Raw genomic sequence first — 23,057 nt, 5'->3', positions numbered from 1 at the left:
TGCTTGTAATTCTATTTTGATTCCCCCCCCCCCTGTTTTTAACCAAAAATTTTAATGTTTATTTTTGTAAACCACTTAGAAGTTCTATTTACAATAAAACGGTATGTACTGTTTGTTAAATATATAGTAAACTATTACATCGTGAAATAAGAAATTGAAACTCTAAATATAACAATACTGTTCCCCAAACTGTACCCTGTGACCCAGATTGCAAACTACAGCACTAAATCAGGAACCGTGGGAAGTAGCTGTTCTGGTGACTTCCAGCCACTCTGTTAACCAAGTAGCAGTGCTACTGAAATCCACAGGAGTTTTAAACCTGTTTGTTTGGGATAATTGGAGTAGTTCATAGCTTCACCTGGATTCAACCTGCCATTTGACTTCAGGCTGCTGAAGTATCTTTGTTACTAAATCTTTAGAATGTGTTTTAGTTACTCTGAAGTCTTCCCTTTGGAAAAGACAGTAAACCTGATCTGTTCAGATTAATACAGTGTCAAAAGCACAATTGTGGTAAAGAATTTCAAGCTAAGATTTTGTCTGATACGTTAGTTTCACCATACTTCTACTGCATGTCATCAAAGTAAACACACCTGCAACCCAAGAATGATAAAGTGGATTTTCTGTTAACATCAGTCAGAAAAGAGGAGTTTGCTTTTGTGAAAAAACACACCAATGATATTGTTCTACGAAGCTGATATATGACTACAGTCTCACATTTGGTTAAGTTTGGAATATTGGAACACAGGAAGTCAGATCATTGGTCCATTCAGCTCAGTATTTGTCCACCCTGACTGGTAGTGGTGGCTCTAATGGATTTCAGATAGGGGACATTTTCAGAACTACCTGGAGATTGAACGGGAGATCTTCTGCATGCAAAGCAGATGCTCTGTCACTGAGCTATGCCTCTTCACATTGGCTTCATGTGTGAAAGAGCACTTAGTCTTTTTCCATTTTCTCTTGTTTCTTTCTCCTCCCCCCCCCCATCCTTGACAGTCTAGATGACATCACATAACACTTTGACCTTGACATCCCCAACCTGCGGCCTTCCAGATGTTTTGGCCTACAACTCCCATGATCCCTAGCTAACAGGACCAGTGGTCAGGGATGATGGGAATTGTAGTCCAAAACATCTGGAGGGCCGAAGGTTGGGGATGCCTGGCGTAGATGGCAGCATTCTCACCATTACACATTTAAGATGGCTAATCTTTTCCAGTGTGTGTGCGTGCTTGTGTGCATTTGCATTAGGAATCCTTGTGAAAAAATCTAAAAGTTTGATGCACTTTGTGACTGGTGAAATAAGACACTCACATTGAGGGTCAATCTCTGCATTAATATGTTTCCTATTATTTTGTAGTTTAAAAATACTTACGGTTTACATACAATACTTTTCTTACTACAGTGGCTCTGCTAACCCAGAAATAGTACCTCGGATTAAGAACTTTGCTTCAGGATGAGAACAGAAATTGTGCTCCGGTCGCGCGGCAGCAGCAGGAGGCCCCATTAGCTAAAGTGGGGCTTCAGGTTAAAACAGTTTCTGGTTAAGCACGGACCTCTGGAATGAATTAGGTACGTAACCAGAGGTACCACTGAGTCTGTAACCTGAAGCGTATGTAATCTGAAGCGTATGTAACCCGAGGTACCACTGTATGTGGTTTTGTGCTAGTCAGTTTTTCCTTCTCATCACCTATGAAAGCAAAAGCTTTGGAAGAGCTCTCTGACCTTTAGAACAGATAAATTTCTATTTCCTTTCAAAGCCGAGAAGAGAAACTGCATTACAAAAGCACCAACTTGCATGTCTGAAAGCTTCAAGCTCCCACAACTGAGCCCTGTATGGACACTGCACTGAGGCAAACTGTACGAGGACTCTGTGACAAAAAAGCTTGATTAATTTTCTTCTAGTCTGAAATTACCATCTGTGTATCTAGTGTTGTTTCCAAAATAGATCTCTCAAATTCCTCATCCTTGATCTGCCAAGAAAATAATTTATTGGCCTTTTCACCTCGTTCATATACAAGCGCACTTGAGTGTAGCAAATGCTTACAGATCTGATTCTCAGACAATTTGTTACATTCCATCCAGAAACCATTTATGAATGATCAAATATTAGAAAAGATTTTACACTAGGGCAAATAAGTTAAGTGTTTCACTCTCTGCAAAATGTTATTGGTTTCTGGACTGTATCCTTTCTGCACCTTTTTTCCTCTTCATTACTGGGTTACCACAGAGAGCCAAGAGGCTGCTTGTAGACTCACAATAGGGCAACTGATCTAAGGGAACTGGTTGTATGCAGTTTTCAGCTAGGAGGTGAAATGGTGTCACACTGACACATCTGAGGAATGGTAACAAGCAGCCAGTTTACCATGCAGGTAATTTGATTGGCCATCACACAGCAGGCAGTTTGTAGTTACCCTTAGCATTCATGTTTTAGTTAGAAAACTAATCTTACTTTTTCCTGCTCTGCAACACATCTGAAATGTGTTGTACCTTGTGCCATTTTCTGCATCTCATTACTTTCAGTTCACCAAACAGAATTCTCCCTGGCTTGTGAATGAAATAAATAATCTGGTTGAATTAGGAGGATGCTTCTAGTCTAGCATCCTTTTTCCAATAGCCTAGGTGCTTATGATAAATATATGTTAAGTGTAATTGTTTAATTGACACTGAAATGGAGGATGCCTGAATGTGTATTACTGAAGGCTTTAACATGGTGATTTTCCATGGAGCTATATTGAAGTCAAGAATAGGACTCTGAGCTCCTTGATGGGTTGATAATTGTTATTGTTGTTCTCTGCTAGCTAACACATTTGTGTTTAACCTTAGATAACACAAGAGGTAGTGAATTGCAAATTTCTCTGTCTTGGAAGGGTCGTGGCTGAGGCTCTGTGGGAGTAAGATGCCTCTCCAGGAGCTCAACAGCCTTAGGAGCTGGAGTTCAGGCTAATGAAGCCTGTGAGGGGGAGAACTGTGTTTTCCAGCTTTGATAAGTTATTTTATTTCTAAAAAGATGTTGAGCCTGTGCTTGGATAACCATATGTTTTATGAATTGTTTTGGATATATCTTTGATGTTTTTGTTCTGTTTTGAAGAAAGTTCTGCAAGTAAAGTTTTGAATCAAACAAATGGGTCTAGACAATTTTTATTCCAAAAGGAGTCAGTTTTTATGCATCCAGTCACTTCAGGCTGAAGCAATATTAATATCTGCAATATCATATAAGCGGAGCATGTGGTCATGAATTGAAAGGGTATAGGATATGATGTAAACATGTTTGTCGGTTGTCTGTGACCCCACCACATTTTAATTATTCCACTGACAAGTCTGCCAGCAGAGTGTTTCACCAGTGTATCTGAGGTGTTATGCTGCTGCCATGATAGATATACCAGAAGATCTTATGTTCTGCTGCTGTAGTGAAACTTTTGTTTAAAAAAATCTGTGTCCCTTCAGCTGGTACACTATGACTCATAGATTGTTCAGAGACACCCCAATCCAATGCATGTTTACTTAGAAATTCCCAAGTAGGTGGGCACAGGATTGTAACCATAGGCTTGTGGAAAAATAAAATTGTTCTTTGTCTTGAATGCTGCTTTGACTCTAGGGAACTGCTTGTTGAATTTGCATCAGGATGCTTACACACATTCCTGCTTGTTGAAAACAATACATTTCTAATCAGATTACTATACAAACAGTATAGTATATGTCCCCAGTGTTCTTTTTTGCAAAGCAAACTGAAGTTTTTGCAGCTCAGAAGGAAGAAGGAACACAGTGATAGTTTAGCAAGTAGAGGTTAACTTATTATCTTTTCTTCTGAAGCCAACATGTATTGTCTAAACCTGGCTCAGGCAGAGCTAAGCTTCCCTCTCTATTGTAAGTATATGATGACACTTTTGATTTGGATTATGCAAACTAGGTCAAGGGAAAATATCTAGATATTATGGATTATTCAAGCATGCCAATAAAGCCTTTGTCTGTTTCCAAGGCAAACACCCATACAAGATTACACATTTTGTTGTTCTGTTGACATTTCTATTGTTGCCTTTTTAATTGTCTGATCTTAAACAAATGAATCATGCTACTCTTTATTAATGCTGCAAAATCTTCTACATAATTTCCCTCTCAGTAAGAATTCCACAAGAGACACCTCAGATTATAATTGCACTGCATAATAAACAAGTAAAGCCAATTATGAATCTATGCTGCTGTCAAACTCTTGACCCATGTCCCTTTTGTGCATTGCCATTTCCTTGAGGGCTCAGAGTGCTAGACATGGCAACAGACTGACAACCCCATCCTGGGCAGACTTAGCACCTCATACCCATGGAAACTAATGGACTGAGATGCACCTAACTCAGCACAGGATCAGGCTGTGAGTGAAATGCTTTACATTTATACCACAGTACAAGAAGCCACTATTTGCAACCAGGAGACAGGTCGATAAAGATTTAATTAGAAAATTAAGATTTAATTAAGAAAAAGATTTAATTAGTATTAGAAAGTGTTTTCAATATCTAGCAAGAGTAAATAACTGATCAATAGATGGCCCTTTCTACAATAATGAAATAGAAAAAAATTGTCCTACTCTCCATCTCTACAGGCATGATTCCTATGAATACCATAACACATTTCTGATGCTTTATCAGAAACAAATGCATAGAATCTGTACATGTGAACAGCTAGTGCTCTTAAGATATATATTTTATACCATGTTTTAACACCATAACTGTTCTATTAACCAACCTTTTACTATTTTCCACTTCAGATATGCATTGATAGCTCAATGAGCTTTTATTTCACAGAGGCATGGTATTAACATTATAATCAGAATGCTACCTTTTGGTATATGCTCCCTGAGCAACAATGAAGTGGGCTGGCTGATGATTGGAGCACAGGTGGGATAAGTCCCAATATGAATTTGATCAAACACAAGTACAACCACAATGCATGTGACAGTGGCAAAAAGAGTGCATACTTCTCTGTTTCGACTGTGTTTTTAGTGAATTGTCCAGCAGAGCTTTTTAGTATGGTAAATTAGCTGATAGGGACCACTCAAAAGCCTGCTGTTAAGAGATTTGCAAAGAGTAAAATTACTTGGCTCTGTGCCAAACTTTACGTCACAATTAGTGCAGGTCCATTGGAGGGCCTTCAAGCACCAACTAGTTGCAGCCTGCAGGACACTTGTAGAAGTCAGGGTAGCAGCATGCTCTCTCTCTATTTCTGTCCATCATGGCTGATAAACTCCAGGAGGTGATTGACTGAATAGGTCCAGGGAATGGTCAACACAACACTACATGTGGGACTTATGCCCACTATCCTGAAAGAGGCAGGATGTGGTGACTCCTGAAGAGGCCCTCTCTGGATCTCCTCAGACTCTAAATCTTCACTTCCTGGGCAAGATGGCTGAAAGGGTGGTGTTGGAAGCTGCCCAGTACAGTATTCTTCAGGAATGACTCAGGAAGGTTGAAGCTGAGATACTGTTTTTCAGAGTTCTGTTCCTATCTGAAGGATCATTGCCAGAAAGTAGCATTAGGGCACTGTTACTTGGCTCATAGTTTTTGGGCTGTGGAGTCCTATGCTATTTAACATTTATTTGTATGAAACCATTGGAAGCAGTCATCTAAGGATCTGGAGCACTGTGTCACCAGCACATTAATAATGCAGCTCTAGCTGTCTATTTCATTTGAATCAGGAAAGGCTATGAAGGTGTTGGACCCATGCCTGGGAACTGTGATGGGCTGTTGTTGTTGTTTAGTCATTTAGTAGTGTCCGACTCTTCGTGACCCTATGGACCAGAGCACGCCAGGATAAGTTGGATAAGTTGAATATAGATAAACAAAAAGAATTAAAATTTTAAAAGCAATATGAATATGTTTAAGAGGTTAGGTAAGAACTTGCTGAATTAAATTATTGGAACTGGGATGTAAGAGGAGGGGGTGGGGGGAAGTCAATGAAAGTGGGTAAAGAAAATTAGGGTATGTAATTGTATTTGTGTGTTTTTGTCTTTGTGTGTGTGTTTGTTGTTATAAAATGTAAAAACCCAATAAAAATTATTTAAAAAAAAAAAAACAGAGCACGCCAGGCACTCCTGTCTTCCACCACCTCCCGCAGTTTGGTCAGGCTCATGTTTGTAGCTTCAAGAACACTGTCCAACCATCTTGTCCTCTGTCGTCCCCTTCTCCTTGTGCTCTCCATCTTTCCCAACATCAGGGTCTTTTCCAGGGAGTCTTCTCTTCTCATGAGGTGGCCAAAGTATTGGAGCCTCAACTTCATGATCTGTCCTTCCAGTGAGCACTCAGGGCTGATTTCCTTCAGAATGGATAGGTTTGATCTTCTTGCAGTCCATGGGACTCTCAAGAGTCTCCTCCAGCACCATAATTCAAAAGCATCCATTCTTCGGCGATCAGCCTTCTTGATGGTCCAGCTCTCACTTCCATACATCACTACTGGGAAAACCATAGCTTTAACTATACAGACCTTTGTTGGCAAGGTCTCTGCTTTTTAAGATGCTGTCTAGGTTTGCCATCGCCTTTCTCCCAAGGAGCAGGCGTCTTTTAATTTCATGACTGCTGTCACCATCTGCAGTGATCATGGAGCCCAAGAAAGTAAAATCTCTCACTGCCTCTATTTCTTCCCCTTCTATTTGCCAGGAGGTGATGGGACCAGTGGCCATGATCTTCGTTTTTTTGATGTTGAGCTTCAGACCATATTTTGCGCTCTCCTCTTTCATCCTCATTAAAAGGTTATTTAATTCCGCCTCACTTTCTGCCATCAAGGTTGTGTCATCTGCATATCTGAGGTTGTTGATATTTCTTCCAGTGATCTTAATTCTGGCTACATGGGTGCAACTGCCTTGCCCCCCCAGCAGCTGAGTCCTGATAAGATGGATGTGGGTGGGTGATTCCCATGTCCTAGAATTAGGCAGACAACCTGTTCTGGGAGGGGTTGCACTCCCCACTGAAGAAGGTTTATAGTTTGCAAATACTCCTGGATTCCACTCTCTTACTGGAGTGTCCCAAGGGGCTTCTGTGGTTAATTAGCTGAGAACCACTGAACAACTGATAAGAAATTTTAAAGCTCTAACCTAGTAATCCGGTGCAATTGGAGTGCAAATGTTCCACTAACAAAGTTTGATTTCTTGCTAACTGGGAATAATAAATATTAAATTTAGGGGAAATGGAAGCTGCAATGCCAGTGTGAAGGTCAATTATATTTCAGAAGCAATACTGGATACTGACCGGAAGTGACCCTTTTTCTGTTGCATAATTAATGAAACAAAAAATATATGGATAACAATTGCAAGTTTGTGTGAGACACACACACGCTTCAAATTAACTTAGTGGGGCTTACTTACAAGTGAACATGAATAAGGTCAGGCTGCCACTTCCTTTACATACTGTAATAAAATTACAACTAAGGTTAACTTTGTAATTTACAATCTGAACCACAAGAGGGCACCAAACAAATATGCAGTGACAATACTGTAACAGTTAACACTAAAAAGTATGCTGGTACCTACATAATAAGGCAACAACCTGAGCATTCAGGAAATAAATTATTGCAGGATGGTTTGCAAGAAAACCCCCCCACAAAAAAAAGCTTAATAAAACAACAGTAAAACAACAGAAAGTGATAAATGAAAATTGGTGAACAGAAGTTTCACAGTATTTATCTATTTATTTAAACCGTATACAGCCCTTCATCCAAAGATCACAGAACAGTTCACAACATAAAGATACAAAATGAGAACACAAAATGCATAACAAAACAAACAAACCAATACCCCCCCAATACATTAAAAAGCCTATCGTTAATCAGCCAAAGGCCTCGTTATAGAGAAATATTTTTGCCTGGTGCAATGGATGAGCCTCACCCTGGGAAAACCTCCTTCAAGGTGTTTCACTTGCTGATCAAGGTGTCTCCTATGCCAGGTAGGTATGTGTTTGATGGTGTTTGCAGATGTTTGAATTGTGCCCACCATTTACAGTGGTACCTCGGGTTACAGACACTTCAGGTTACAGACTCCGGTAACCCAGAAATAGTATCTCGGGTTAAGAACTTTGCTTCAGGATGAGAACAGAAATCGCGTGGCGTTGGCGCAGCAGCAGTGGGAGGCCCCATTTTAGCTAAAGTGGTGCTTGAGGTTAAGAAGAGTTTCAGGTTAAGAACGGACATCCGGAACTAATTAAGTACGTAACCAGAGGTACCACTGTATATGTAATTTTGGGTTTTTCTGAACAGTGATTTCTTCTCCCCTCCCAGCTTGTCCAGATACAGGAAACAGTGACTCTTCTGCTGATGCTTATGTTCCTGAGCATACCAGTGCTTAGGGTTTGGTTTTTTTTAGTATGGTTTTTAGTATGGAATGTTGTTGTTTAGTCGTTTAGTCGTGTCCGACTCTTCGTGACCCCATGGACCAGAGTACGTCAGGCACTCCTATTGTAGCCTTATGAGGCTTTGCCCTCGGGTGGGAAAAATATTGCGCCCGGGAAAGGGAAGTGGGAGTCAACAGACACTCAAGGAATAGTTTCGGAGAAAAGGCTTTTATTTCTACCATGAACTGGTAGAAGGAGCAAGTGTGATAAGTCACAAAAAAGCATGCACGAAGTTCACAATCATGTGCACAAGCATATATACCCCTTTCTAGTTCCCTCCTTCTTTCTCCTCCCTCAGGAGTCCTGCCCCATGTTGAGGTTCCTGAGCATGTACAGAAAGCTGTCTTGGGACTATTGTAGACTCTTGGCACCCTTCCCAGGAAAGGGGTTTCAGAGTGTTCAGATATGTTTCAATCTCTTGTTCTGGCATGGTTCCCGGACAGAAAGCAAGTTGCAGTGTGGTTCTTTAGCAAGGCCAGAAGGCATGAGAAAGGCCTGAGAAACAATGGACTGTTCTCTACCTTTGTTACAGCAGAGCGGAATGTTTCTGATGCTTAGCTGCTGAGAAAATGATTTTGAGAAGCTTTGAGCCTGCTTTGGGGGGGGGGTGACTTTGGGCCTAGGTGAGGTCACCTGTCCTCACCTTCCTTCACTATCTTCCACTGCCTCCTGCAATTTTTGGAAAGCTGTCCAACCCTCCTTTGTCCATTTAAAATGTATTGGCCTTCTCAACAACCCTCTAGTTGCTTTCTCTCTTTGTGTGTCTGTGCAGCTAGATCACCTAGGAAAGGAACAGGGACCTTTGGTCCTCTCAATTTGGTCACTCCTGAATCATATCATGAGGCACAGTGGTGGGCCTGCTGCTGTACGACGCCGCTTCTCGTATCTCTGGCAGTAGCAGATAACTTCTCCAGCACCACCGGGGGCACCTTTTGCCCTCCTTTGCTGACTTCCAGGTTTTGGTGAAATCTCGCCAGAAGCCGCTTCTCCCATGGTAGGGGGACCCTCCCACCAGAAACTGCTGCTGCTTCCGCTTCTCCTCACTTCTCCAGCCCCCACATCACTAGAGAAGTGAGGAGAAGCAATGGGATCCTGCCGCCTGAGGTGCCTCGAGGGTGGTCCGGCCCCGGCCGTAAGAAAAGCTTAGCTTCGCATACGTGGCGCCAAGTACGCGCACGAGACCAACCGCTTAGCGGGTGACGTGGCATCGCTCAACGGCTTCTCCGTGTCCTCGTGACTTGCGGTGGGGTGGGGGTGGGTTGTGTGTGTGTAAGGCGCGCCTTCGGGAAGTCGCGAGCAGGAGGTTTTTCTCGTGACTGCGGGCCGGAGGATTTCGGGCGTGAAGGGCCTCGTTGCCGTGGCAACGGCGGCGCCTGGAGGCAGGCCGGAGAAAGTTCCCCTAGGCCGCTCTTCCCCGCCCCTCTCGGCCACCACGTGACTATCCTCCGGCAGCCGCTCTTCCTTCAGCTTCCGGGGAAGAGTCGGATCGCCAGGGAACCGGAGGCGGGGGGAGTAGTTGTGGTAGTAGTAGGAGTAGGAGTAGTAGTAACGGCGCGCGGGCATGTCGACCAACAATGTCGGCTACAACGAGCAGGCCGGGGACGCTCAGCCCGAGGTGGGCCAGGAAGCGACGCCCACCGCCGCCGCCTCCTCCTCCTCTGCCTCGACGGCCTTCGGGCTCTTCAGCAGCGACACCAAGAAGTAAGTAAGGAACGGCCGGAGGCGGGGTGTGGGGCGGCCGGGGGCTGGGCTTCCTCTCCTCAGGGAAGTAAGTGCAGGCGCGGCTTCCTTCGAAGAGACCAGACGCTCAGCCGCCCGTGGGTCTCTCTTCCCCTCGCTTCCCCACCCCAAATCCTATTAACAACTTCGGGGTCTTTGTGAAACGGTGCTTTGTGAAACTTACTGCAAAGCGGGGTTGTGCCGTTATGAGTTGCCCTGCGACTTTGTGTGACGTTGGGAGTTGGTCCCTAATAAAGTTACTGCCTTGCGGTTGCTTTCAGAGCTCAGTTGTTTTTCCTTGCAAATCAACACGGCTGCTTCGGATTTTCTTTTTATGCCTTGAATTGTGGAGTAAGGGAAAAGTCCGAATTCTTCCTACTAACGTGGTAAAAAGTTGTATACAGCATATCAATGCAAGGGAAGTAATAAATGACTGTAAGGAGAAGTGCCCCTTGAGAGCAGCATGAGAAACGCCTCAGGGACCCCTCCTTTCAGTTTTGTGCACTATATGCTGCAATCCTAAACGCACGAGGGAGTAAGTCACAGCGAAGTTGGTAGCGATTTCCTTCTGTGTAAACATTCAAACTCTTGTGCTCCTGGAGACACTGATAGCTTTGAAATCAGGGAGACACTGGCGGAAGTTATGTTGAGGGTGGGATTGGATCACAAGGTTATTTTTTATTCTTCAGTCAAGTTGGGTTGGCCACAGTGGAGAGACTGGATAAACCTTTGATTCATGCTTGATGAAGGGGGTATTATTTCATATAACCGCTCATACTGGCCCATGGACTCTTTATATTGCCGTTTCAGCTTGCCAATATTGGTAACATTTCATATTTGTTGATGGGGCGGAAGTGGCAATATGCTTCCTCCCCTTTTAAATTTGATTATGTGGTGCTCTGTTCCCACGAGATCGTGGATAGCCTCTTAATGGTCTTCAAGTGTCCATTGTTTTAACAAATGTTAAAATCGAAATAAATTGTACTGGGAACCCTTTATTTAGAAGACTTAATATTAATAAATCATAAATTCTGCTATTTATAACTTAACACAATACATTTTCCAGTAAAAACAAGTGCCACATGTAGAATATCTAATTTTGCTGGTTATAGCTTGATAATACTACTTCGTGTGCATGTGTGTGTACAAGTGAGTGATTAGTCTATACTCTTGAAACATTGTAAGTTAGAAAGGTTTTGAGTTCAATAAGGTTGCTAGTCAGTGCTGTTAATTTATTTAAACAAAACAGAAGAAAATACTTTTCAAAGTTGAAGTTCAAACCATTTATAAACCTAGATTTATAATAGAACAGAATTATTTATACTTAATTTAAATCATGTAATTGAGTAATTTTGTTAGCTTTCTCTTTTGATAGGGTTCCTTCCTTTGCTGCTTTACACATACAGACCTGAACATGTGCCTTGGGAATAAGTCTTATTTAGTAATGTGTCATGTTCACAGAACCTTGCTTTCACAGAAGTGGAAACATAAACCCTAATCTGCTTTCACTTCTAACTAGTCTCCTCCCTACAGTATGCTGTTTGTGTGCCATTATTTATTTTACCTCTCAGACGTAGTACTGCCTATTTTCAGTCTTCTGTGGCATGGCAAGCTACTTTGAATCATGTATCCATAAAAGTGAGAAATTATTTTTACAACAAAGAGATGTTCATCTTGTAGTGTCAGCACCAGTGTCTTAACTTTAACTAGGGAACAGGTATTGTGGTTTACATTTTATTTGCTAATACAAATTGGGTGTTTGTTTCTTTATTAGAGAATCCTAACACTCCCTAAATATACAGAAGTAGAAACACAAAAAATAACACTAAAATATTCACTGACAGAACCAGCCATAATGCTAAAAAGTCCAGTTTAGTAAAATACCTAACACCAGTAAAAAAGATTAAAATTAATAAATGTACGGTAAGTTAATGTAATTCTCAAAACATAATTTGATAGCTTGCTGCCAACCATCCAGAAGTGTAGGCCTGGGGCTAGACACACTTTGTTAAACAGCATTGTGTCCTTCTTTAACTTTATATAGCAGATATGGGAGAAGCAAGTCAGAATTGGGATTGCAGCAAAGAGGGAGGGTTTTCCAGCCTATTCCTTCCACACTGTAGTTCTGATAAAAATCTCCCCTCCCAGATACTATTTGCATCAATAAAGAATCTGCCATCCAATGAAAGCAGCTTTGTGTATGTGTGTTCATGTTCAAATTTATTGAAGTGCTTTAAAAAACAACCCTGCCTTGGTTTTGGTCCTGATTTTTCTCCCCCACTACCCCAAAGCTGCTGTTTATTTTCTTAAAAAAATCATGGCATTCCAAACAAGTTGTGTTAATTTTATATTTAGTTTGGCCCTTAATACTTAGTAAGAAGAATATCTAATGTGGCCCTATGGTTTATATGATAAATTGAGATGAGATGAGCCGTTAATAAACTTGATTACTGAAGAACATGGAATTGGAATATTGTATAGGCTGAAAGTTCTCAAAAATGCCACTTTGAGTTGGCAGATCTTGCAGGTAAATCTAAGGTCTTGAAGAGCTTTTACAGCAGGAGGCACATGCAGTCTCACAATTCATTTGTTATGTAATCTGTATTGGCAATCTTGTTTAAGTTGGCATTTAATTACCAAATAAGATTTCATTACATTCTGTAAATTGGGAAGTGTGGTTAAAACGTAATTGTGTTGCTTGTTGTTCGTAATCTAGTTGTTTCCTTTCTTTATATCCAATAAAATGTATCATTGCAATTTGGCATTTTCAAAGAGGCACTGTTGCAAGTGAAACGTTTGCTTCTGAAACTTTGGAGTTTATAGAGAAGATTTTTTTAAAAAAAGCACACCTTAGTCATTATGATCTTTCAAGGCAATTTTAGATTGTATTGTGAAACAGAATTTAAAAGGAAATGCTTATTGTAACTTACTTTTAGATTGCTGATAGCTCAGTTTCAGTTATTTGACTACTATTGGGGATCTCTCTGCGGACTCATTGGCTGAGAAACCAGACCACCCATGCAAGGGGACCTGGGATCTCCCTGTTCCCAACAGTGAGTCCTTTGACCACAGAGGTAATGGGGGACCTGCAATGGCCTGTCCTAGAAGCTGCAGTGCTCCCAGAAGTGTTGGCAAGCATGAAAGGAAGGGTGGGCAACTGCTCATGCCTCCCCCCCCCCAGGATGCTGCCATTTACCCCAGAGTGACTCACCTGGCTAGGTCAGGCTCTGGGGCCAACCTGCAGTCCCCATGTTCTCCCACTTCCTACAGGCCCATTAGGGTCCTCAGGTGGTGGATTTCCCTGGCTTTAGAAAGGAGACACTCCTTCAGGGCGCAGCCATGGGTGCAGATAATGACAGATGCGACCCTCTTGGTGTGTGGACCCCACACAGAAGATCAGTATGTCCAAGAAACCTGATCCAAGGAGGAAGCCAAATAACTCATAAGTTGGTTGGAACTCGGAGCACTCAAACTGGCCCTCTTCCACTCTGAGAGGGTGGTGGAGGGCAAGCACAGGCTGATCCTTTTCAACAGCATTGCCACCAAGGCATATATATGTAAAGAAGGTGAAAGCAAGTCAAAGGCTCTCATGCAAGAGGCAACCAGCTTCCTCTCCGGGGTGGAACAGTATCTAGAATCCCTATCAGCAGAGCACGTAGCGGGTGCCCCCAACACTTGAGCAGACTGGGTCAGCCACCTGCAGACAGAGTGGATCCTTCATCCATAGATGTTCTAGCAAATAGTGGATTGCTTTGGCCTTCCAAGAGTGGACATTGTTGCTAGTCCAGAAAATGGAAAGGTGGTGTTCTCCTGGTTCAGGACCCAAGGAGCAATGGGCATGGATACCCTGACGTGGCTGGGTGGGGCTTTTATATACCTTTACTCCCATGGTCCTAATCCAGAGATTTCTCACGTGAGTCAGATCCGCTCCAGGGGAGATTATCATAGTAGCTCCCTTCTGACCAAGGAGAGCCTTGTTCGCAGAACTCATGGCAAATTCATGAGTTCCTACTCAACAGGAAGGATCTGCTGTTGTAGGGTGAGGTCCATCACCCAGCTCAGATTGGCTACAACTCTACACCTGGCTGTTGAGGGAGAGGGCCTAAGGCAGGGGTCAGAAAACATTTTCATCAGTGGGCCGGTCCACTGTCCCTCAGACCTTGTGGGGGGCCGGACTATATTTTTTTTTGGGGGGGTGAGCGAATTCCTATGCCCCGCAAATAACCCAGAGATGCATTTTAAATAAAAGCACACATTCTACTCATGTAAAACACCAGGCAGACCCGCAAATAACCCAGAGATGCATTTTAAATAAAAGGACGTATTCTACTCATGTGAAACACACTGATTCCTGGACCGCCCGCGGGCCGGATTTAGAAGGGAATTGGGCTGGATCCAGCCCCCGGGCCTTAGTTTGCCTACCCATGGCCTAAGGCAATTAGGACTAACTGACTGGGTAGCCTCTACCCATCCTAGCTTCCAGTGTTAGAAACTCAGATGTATAAGCTAATTCCCAAATGGCACCTTAGATCTAGGTTACATTTTCTGCAACAGAATGCCTCTATGCCATTCCCCACCCCACCCCAGTGACTTTTAAAATTATGATCCATTTCATTTCTATACCGCTTTATATTTTAAACAAAATCTCTCAGAGCAGTTTACAACACATTAAAACATCAAATAAAACAATCCAGAATAAAACAAATTCAAGTGTATCGTGATATGCGTGCGCACACACAATATGCAGAAATCACAATGTTGGAAAACTGAAGCAAGCCCATGCTTCTCTCAATTCCTGCAGCCCCTATAACGGCTGGCTCAGCTCTCCCCTGCCTCCTGCAGGGGGCAGCTAATCACAAGAGCAGGTGCCAGCAAAAATCACAATGTGGCAATATCCACAAAGCCAGCCAATGCCTCTACATAGCTCCATCCTTATTTCAGACATTGTGATATATTGGCATATCTCAATGTTTAGCTTGTGATATATTACAATGGTGAAAACCAGATATTACCCAGCCCTACTGGGGGGGGGAGAAAGTGGGGTGCCTTAGGAGTTGACAGAGACAGAGAGAACGGAGTGACAGAAGGGCCACATGTGCACATACACATGCAAACTGAGATCCAGTAAAATGAATTATCATTAAATTGCATGCTTTTTCATGGGTTCCCTCCCCAGACATCATCAAATCATGGTTCATATCTGTTTATGCTTCAATGACAGAAACATAAAATTCACAGATCATGTGAATTCACAGACCATGGTGCAGAAATACAGTTCCAAGTTATGGATACTCATAATTTTTACATGGGATCCCCTAAAAATGTCATCAAATTATTGGTTACCTCTGTGTTCATATATATATGTTGGGTAATTTGTTGTGGTTTAGTTGCCATCCTGTGCAAAAATCATTGGAGCCAAGATTCCATCCAAGCACCAAATCTGTAGGGTGGTGGTTTTCTTTTCTGTGCTGTCTATCAGTGATGCTGTTTTGGGGGAACTCTGTGTCAAGAGGAACTGTTTTAATTCTGCTGAATCTGACTTTTACCCATACCCTTTGGGAAAAGCAAAGTAGTGTGTGCACTTTCTGTCTGGGGGGACAGAAGAAGCATCCAGAGAAAGTGATGCCATGGTATACACTCAAAATTATAAATATGTCCACAGGCCTAAAAGGTTGTCAATTGCTGCCCTGCATCCTTGAAGATAAGTGTGTAATGATTGAATTGGATTGCATTGAAAAGTAAGAGTGTTTCTAGAACTTGAACCAGAGTTGAAGAACGTCATCAAACTATTCAGTATGCAGTACTTCTAACAAATACTTTGATTGCTAGAACTAGACCAACCATGTCAGGAACACAGAAATGAATAGCAAGGCTTGTTCACCTGAGGGTAGAGTGATATGATGAGAAAGCAATGGTTCAGATCTCTTGATAGAATTGAAAATTCGTTTTAATGTCTGAATAGTATTGATAGAAGTTCCCTTAATCAAGATGTAATCTGGCCATTTAAACCAAGAACCACAAGCTTTATAAAATATCCAGATGTCAATAGCTCATACTGATCCTTCATGTAAAGTTTATTTGATTGGAATATCTTTAGGAAGAGACGTATAAAATATTTTAATGTTCAGATGATTTAAGGTGGAATGATTTTCTGATTTTACAGATATTTTGGAATGTTTCTCATACAAGAGTGTTTATTCTTGCCAGCAGTTACTACTCTGATTCCAAATTAAACGTGTTCTGTCATATTTAAATGTGTAAATTTTATAAAAGCCTTTCTGTTCCTTACCTTTGGAAACTGCATCTTAACAGCAACAGTAAAAATGAAATCTTTAACCAAATGTCAAAATTTGGAGGCATATTATATGGAAAGTGCATAGTGGTAGGTAGAATATGTGAACATTTCAACAGATGGCAAAATTTAGAAGAATAGTGTTCAACTTCATGAATTTGCATCTTTAGACTAGACTCCTGCCAAACAAAATGTGATTGTAATTTATTGGAGCCTTTTTCCTTTTCAGAGTACATGTGTACTAGCAAATGCAGCAGGGTAGCAAACTGCCTTTGAGTTTTGCAAATGGCTCCTTTGCTGAGAATGGATTGAAGATGGTGTTTCAGTACAATACTGATTCCTGAGTTTAATGCTGAAAGAGACTGAATAACTTACTTCTGTTGTAATACAGGATTTATATATAGAATCCTTTAGTTTAGTGCACACTGGGCATACATATCTTATTTAAAAGTAATGGAAATGTATAGAGATAAATGATTGGATTTATTTTAGAGTAGTCTAGCCCTGATATTTATATGTGATGCATATACTGGTTCATTGGCATGTTTACCATCAGGGCCATCTGTTAGTATGGCACTGTGCCTCCTACTATAGTAGTATGCCAGTTTCATTAGGCACACAAGCCAGAAAGGATGAATGGTTTGGATGAAATATCCTATAAAGTAAGTCCTTAATGAATTTTTGAGCTAATAAATCTGCGTGGTCCAATCTGAGTCTCAAACTGTGGCACAATATTAGCAAATAGTATAAAATGATAGAAAATGCCTGTGATCTGATGTGTGGGTAGTATTAAGGTGTGTCTCAGATGAGGTTCTAACTGGACAATCCTAATGTATTGAGGAACTAGGATTGTCCACATTGTGCCTCCATGTCCATGGATTAGATCAGGCTTCCTCAACCTCGGCCCTCCAGATGTTTTGAGAGTACAATTCCCATCATCCCTGACCACTGGTCCTGCTAGCTAGGGATCATGGGAGTTGTAGGCCAAAAACATCTGGAGGGCCAAGTTTGAGGAAACCTGGATTAGATAATAGAATCACAGAACTGTAGAGTTGAAAGGGACTCTAAGGACCAACCCCAGCAGTGCATAGGTCAATGTGTATGCACTGACATTCCAAGATCATGTGAGTAGGCACCTGCTCATTCAGTGAGGTTTTCCCTTCCTTTCTTCTTCCACACACAAAATCTACTTCAGGGGATATGGGGACCCTCCAGAGCATATTTTAGGGAAGCGCAGGGTGCTAGAGGGGCAGAATATAAACCAGAAGACCCATTGCAAGCTGACGTCCATGGCACAAGTGGGTGGGTATCACTGGATGTCACTCATGGAGTCCAGTGTGTATAGGCTTATACCACCTGTTTATCTTAGAAAAATCTGTGGTGTAAACCTGCAAGTGATGTTGCTTATGATACAGGAACATCACGGTCCTTTAGGTCAGTGGTTAACTGAAGAGAGGGATCTGTAGAATTAGAAGGGGGTCCCTGAGAGTCAACTAACCTGACCCCCTGCAATTCCTGGCAGCAGCCGCCCCCTGCTCAGCAGTCACCAAGGAGCTCTGGGAAGAGAGGTGTTGCCAAGTCCCACCGATCCATCAGCTGGCCGCACACCATGTCTCCGCTGGGCCTGTGCTGTGTCACAGCCTCCGCATGGCCCAGCAGTTCTGCTCTGCCTCCTGTCACCATTGCCCCTTCTCTCAAAGGGGCACTATCGCTAAGCTAAACCTCCCATTCTACGTCACTGCCGGCCCACCAATCAAAAGATGGGGCCTCAAAACATAGTGGTGGGTTTCAAGTGTCCACCTGGCCTCCTCCCCCCATGTACCCTTGTATTAGCAGCACTCATTTGCTGTTGAGGGGAGAGGGGACAAGCAACTAACCAGCAAGGGATGGAAGCTCCTCTTCTGGATGGGAAAGGAGAAGAGCTGTTGAAGGGCAGTAACAGTTACTTATCCAAGTCTTGGATACTGTATTACTTAAGTGTTTTTTTAGAGGAGGAGGAGTAGTGAACCCTTTTGGCTGTGCCGGCATTGTGGGACTGCCTCCCGTCAATGACATGATGTCCCCTCCTATTTTAAACTCCTGATATTGAAGATTTAAAAGAGGACCATGGAGAGACTTGTGAAAACTTTAAGACAACCCTCTTTCCTTTAAGATACCTCCTTCTGTTTGAGCCTATGAGGGCTTAGATGGGAAAGAGGTGGGCTCTCATAAAACCCTTTGAAAAGGGGCTGTTGGAAGAAGCTGACCCCCTTCTTAAAACACTAGAAGGAGTGGGCAGGGTGGAGCCTCCAGAGCAGATCTTGGGGGTGGGGGAAAGGAGGATAGCATGATGTTCTATTGTGCAGGCCTAAATTTGGTAGTTAAACAGATCTGCTTTGAGTTCTAGCACCTTTATTATTCTCTAGAAACAATGATTTTTGTTTCTTCGACGAACTATTTGTGTAAAAAATATTTGCATATTTTGGAACTGTGTTTTCCTCTTCAAGCACAGATTTCCAGAGTAAACATAACACAAAAATACTTTGCATGCTGTTATATGCAAGTGTTGTTGGATACCTATGATTAGCTGTCAACCTGTTAATTGTTTGAGTGATTGCCAATAATAGTTTATAATAGAGTATAATAACTTTTCCTCTTAGTGATGAAGAATATCTGGTCTCCCCAGGCTTGCAGACAGCTGTGCGAAGCCTGGGCGCGCTGAAGAGGCTTTGAAATGCAGGCAGCTCTGCGCAACCCTCCGGAGGCTGGCGCGGCTTGGCGCCAGGCTCCAGAGGGTCGTGCAGAGCTGTGTGGAGCCCGGGAGGGCAGGCAGCTCTGCGCGACCCTCCGGAGGCCGGCGCGGCTTGGCGCCAGGCTCCAGAGGGTCGCGCAGAGCTGTGTGGAGCCCGGGAGCGCAGGCAGCTCTGCGCGACCCTCCGGAGGCCTGTATTCGCCCCGTAGGACGCACCCACATTTCCCCTTCATTTTTGGAGGGGAAAAAGTGCGTCCTATAGGGCGAAAAATACGGTAATGTTTCTTAGGGGTTCTGGTAATTTTGGAGTGGGCATCCTATATTGGATAAGGCTGCAGCAGTTCTTGAGATTGATGCCCATGTGGTGCTAGTGGCCAATAATGCCTTTTTCCAGCTGTGTCTTATATACTAGCTGTATCTTTTCCTGGGACAGCCAGACCTCTAGTCACTTCCGGTTTAAATTACTATAATATGTTTTATATAATGGCCTGCCCTTGGTGCCAATTTGGAAAATTCAGCTGATTCAGAATATGGTTGCCTACATGGCACATCTTATCTCACTAAAAACTTTTATCTGTTTCTCTTGCTAAAATTTGCTTCCAGGTCCAGTTTGAAGCATTTTTTTTTTTATTTTTAAAGTCTTAAATAATCTGGAACCAGAGTTACTCTCCTTCTCCAGGAGCTCTGTTGCACTTTAGAGGCCTTTTTCCAGGAGCTCTGGTGCACCACAGGTGGCAAGTGGGTCTCATAGATGCAGCCTCATCTGCTGTGGCACCAAGAATTCTGAAGGGTCTCCCTAAAAAGGCATGTCTCTCTAAATTTGTATTTCTGAAGGATGTTTAGAATGTTTAAGGATGAGCAGCAGCTTACAATGGTTACTTCTGCTGGTTTTGTTCTTAGGGCTCTGTTTTACTGTTCTAACATTTATAGGTTGCCATCTGTATATTTTAGAAAGGTAAGAGAGAAAGCCAATAAAATATATAAATAAAATAAATTTGTTAGTGCTGAATATGGTAATGTCGGAATCATGCCACAAGATGTCACTCAAACAGCTGTGGTATAAAGTGATGGCAGAAAGTGTGCTTTGAAGCTTGAAATATTTTATACACATTGTGAATGTGTTTTGAAAATGTACACACTGGGGCATATCCCAAGGGTGAGGGATGGCATTAATTATATTTTATAAGTTTAGAATCATGCTTTGTTTAATCTGTGTAGGTAGCATTGCTGCAAGCTATCAATACTTTGGCAGAATGCTATTTTTATTGCATAAATAAAATGTCAGACCTTATTTGGGGTGTGGGGAAATATTTTTAGTGCAGTAAGTGTAAAAGATGTAAATAACACTGTGATTCTCCAGGTCTGTTAGTGAAGAGTCCCTGTGCTGGTTGTGACATTCTTTTGACATGCCTAACATTTAGAAAATAGTTGAACGTACAAATGTTTATTGAAATTAATTGTTTCTGTGCTGACTTGTGGTCAGTTGGTGCCATTTTTAGTAGCTTAGTTTCACAAAGGGAATGTCTGGGTTTAAAGAGAAAGACCAGAAAGGCATGGAGCCTTTGGCAGTAATAACACTGCCAATATAATAACCAGAGTTTAGGCTTGAATATGCCCCAATCCTAACCATTATTCTACTGTAGCTAAGTTTTGCTAGCAAGGCTAATAATAATAATAATAATAATATAAATGAATGAATGAATGAATGAATAATTTATACCCCGCCTATCTGGCTGGGTTTCCCCAGCCACTCTGGGCGGCTTCCAACAAAAGATTAAAAATATATTAAAACATCAGACATAAAAAAACTTCCCTAAACAGGGTTGCCTTCAGATGTCTTCTAAACGTCATATAGTTGTTTATTTCTTTGACATCTGACGGGAGGGCGTTTCACAGGGTGCACGCCACTACCAAGAAGGCCCTCTGCCTGGTTCAATGTAGCTTCACTTCTCATAGTGCGGGAACCACAAGAAGGACCTCAGAGCTGGATCTCTGTGTCCGGGCTGAACGATGGGGGTGGAGACGCTCCTTCAGGTAGATAGTGCCGAGGCTGTTAGGGCTTTAAAAGTCAGCACCAACACTTTGAATTGCACTCGGAAACGTACTGGGAGCCAGTGTATGGTCTCGGCGGCCACTCCTAGTCACCAGTCTAGCTGCCACATTCTGGATTAGTTGTAGTTTCCGGGTCACCTTCAAAGGTAGTCCCACGAAGAATGTGTTGCAGTAGTCCAAGTGGGAGATAACTAGAGCATGCATCACTCTGGCAAGACAGTCCACGGGCAGGTAGGGTCTCAGTCTGCGTACCAGATGGAGCTGATAAACAGCTGCCCTGGACACGGAACTGACCTGTGCCTCCATGGACAGCTGTGAGTCCAAAATGACTCCCAGGTTGCGCACCTGCTCCTTCAGGGTCACAGTTGCCCCATTCAGGATCAGGGAGTCCCCCACACCCTGTCCCCCCCCCCAAACAGTACTTGTGTCTTGTCAGGATTCAACCTCATTCTGTTAGCTGCCATCCATCCTCCAACCGCCTTCAGGCACTCGCATAGGACCTTCACCACCTTCACTGGTTCCGATTTGAAAAAGAGGTAGAGCTGGGTATCATCCGCATACTGATGGACACCCAACCCAAGCCCCCGATGATCTCTCCCAGCAGCTTCGTGTAGATGTTTAAAAGCATGGATGAGAGGACAGAACCATGACGCACCCCACAAGTGAGGGCCCAGGGGTCTGAACACTCATCCCCACCACCACTTTCTGAACATGACCCAGGAGGAAGGAGTGGAACCACTGTATAACAGTGCCTCCAGCTCCCAGTTCCCCTAGACCAGCGGTTCTCAACTTGTGGGTCCCCAGATTTTGTTGGACTACAACTCCCATCATCCCTGAGCTCTGGCCTTGCTAGCTAGGGGTGATGGGAGTTGTAGTTCAACAACATCTGGCGACCCACAGCTTGAGAAAGGCTGCTCTAGGTGGTCTAGAACAGGGGTCAGCAAACTTTTTGGGCAGGGGGCCAGTCCACTGTCCCTCAGACCTTAATGGGGGGCTGGACTATATTTTGAAAAAAATAATAATGAACAAATTCCTATGCCCCACAAATAACCCAGAAATGTGTTTTAAATAAAAGGACACACTCTACTCATGTAAAAACACGCTGATTCCCGGACTGTCCACGGGCCAATTTAGAAGGCAGTTGGGCCACATCCGGCCCCTGGGCCTTAGTTTGCCTACCCATGGTCTAGAATGATGTTATGGTCGATTGTATCAAAGGCCACTGAGAGGTCCAGCAGAACTAAGAAACAGCTTTCACCTTTGTCCCTATCCCGCTGGAGATCATCAACCAGTGTGACCTAGGCAGTTTCAGTCCCATGATGAGGCCTGAATCCTGAATGGAAGGGTTCCAAATGGTCCACATCCCACAGGCATGCTTGCCCAAGAATGGAAGATTTGAGACTGGGCGATAGTTGGCATATTGGCCAGGCCTAAAGATGTTTTTTTAAGAAGCAGTTTAATGACTGCCTCTTTCAGTGGGTCTGAGAAGGCTCCCTCACAGAGGGAAGCATTCTACATCCCACAGAACCCATTGCCCAGCCCTTCCCGGCTCACTTTTATTAGCCAGGATGGGCGAGGATCAAAGAGACAGGTGGTTGGTTTCACTCGTCCATGTGAAAGCTGTGTTACTGACTATAGTTAGTTCAACTGTGAACTAGTGCTATGGTTAATACTGGGAAGAGAGCAGGGAGGTAGGCCACAGCCTTCTCTAGGTTTCTCCTCCTCTAGAGCAGATGTTTTGCATGCAAAAGGCCCCAGGTTTAATCTCCAGGTAGGACTTGGAAGGATTCCTGCCTGAAACCCTAGAGAGGTGCTGTTAGACAGTGTTGACATTACTGAGCTAAATGGACCAATAGTCTCAAAGCTTTCACTGCTCTTATTATTTATTATATTTATATAA

General features: G+C 43.0%; 1 protein-coding gene across 3 annotated transcripts in view; it reads left to right on the top strand.

Annotated features, from left to right (window-relative positions):
• The window catches only part of AP3B1 (adaptor related protein complex 3 subunit beta 1), a 151,446-nt gene that overhangs the window by 6,478 nt on the left and 121,911 nt on the right, over positions 1-23,057 (top strand). The window contains exon 1 of one of the 3 annotated variants that reach the window (XM_081881181.1): positions 9,635-10,064. The exons of 1 other annotated variant lie outside the window; for it this stretch is intronic. In XM_081881181.1, coding sequence (XP_081737307.1) covers positions 9,925-10,064 — 140 coding nt within the window. In that variant the 5' untranslated portion in view covers positions 9,635-9,924. Of the gene's footprint in view, positions 1-9,634; positions 10,065-10,450; positions 10,469-23,057 lie in introns of those variants that run through there. One more of the 3 variants, XM_081881183.1, reaches the window with a different exon arrangement.

This window comes from Podarcis erhardii (genome assembly GCF_964252035.2).
Source record: "Podarcis erhardii genome assembly, chromosome: 11".
Lineage (NCBI taxonomy): Eukaryota > Metazoa > Chordata > Lepidosauria > Squamata > Lacertidae > Podarcis > Podarcis erhardii.
Note: the sequence above shows the minus strand (reverse complement) of the source record. Positions and strands in the feature narration are given on the sequence as shown.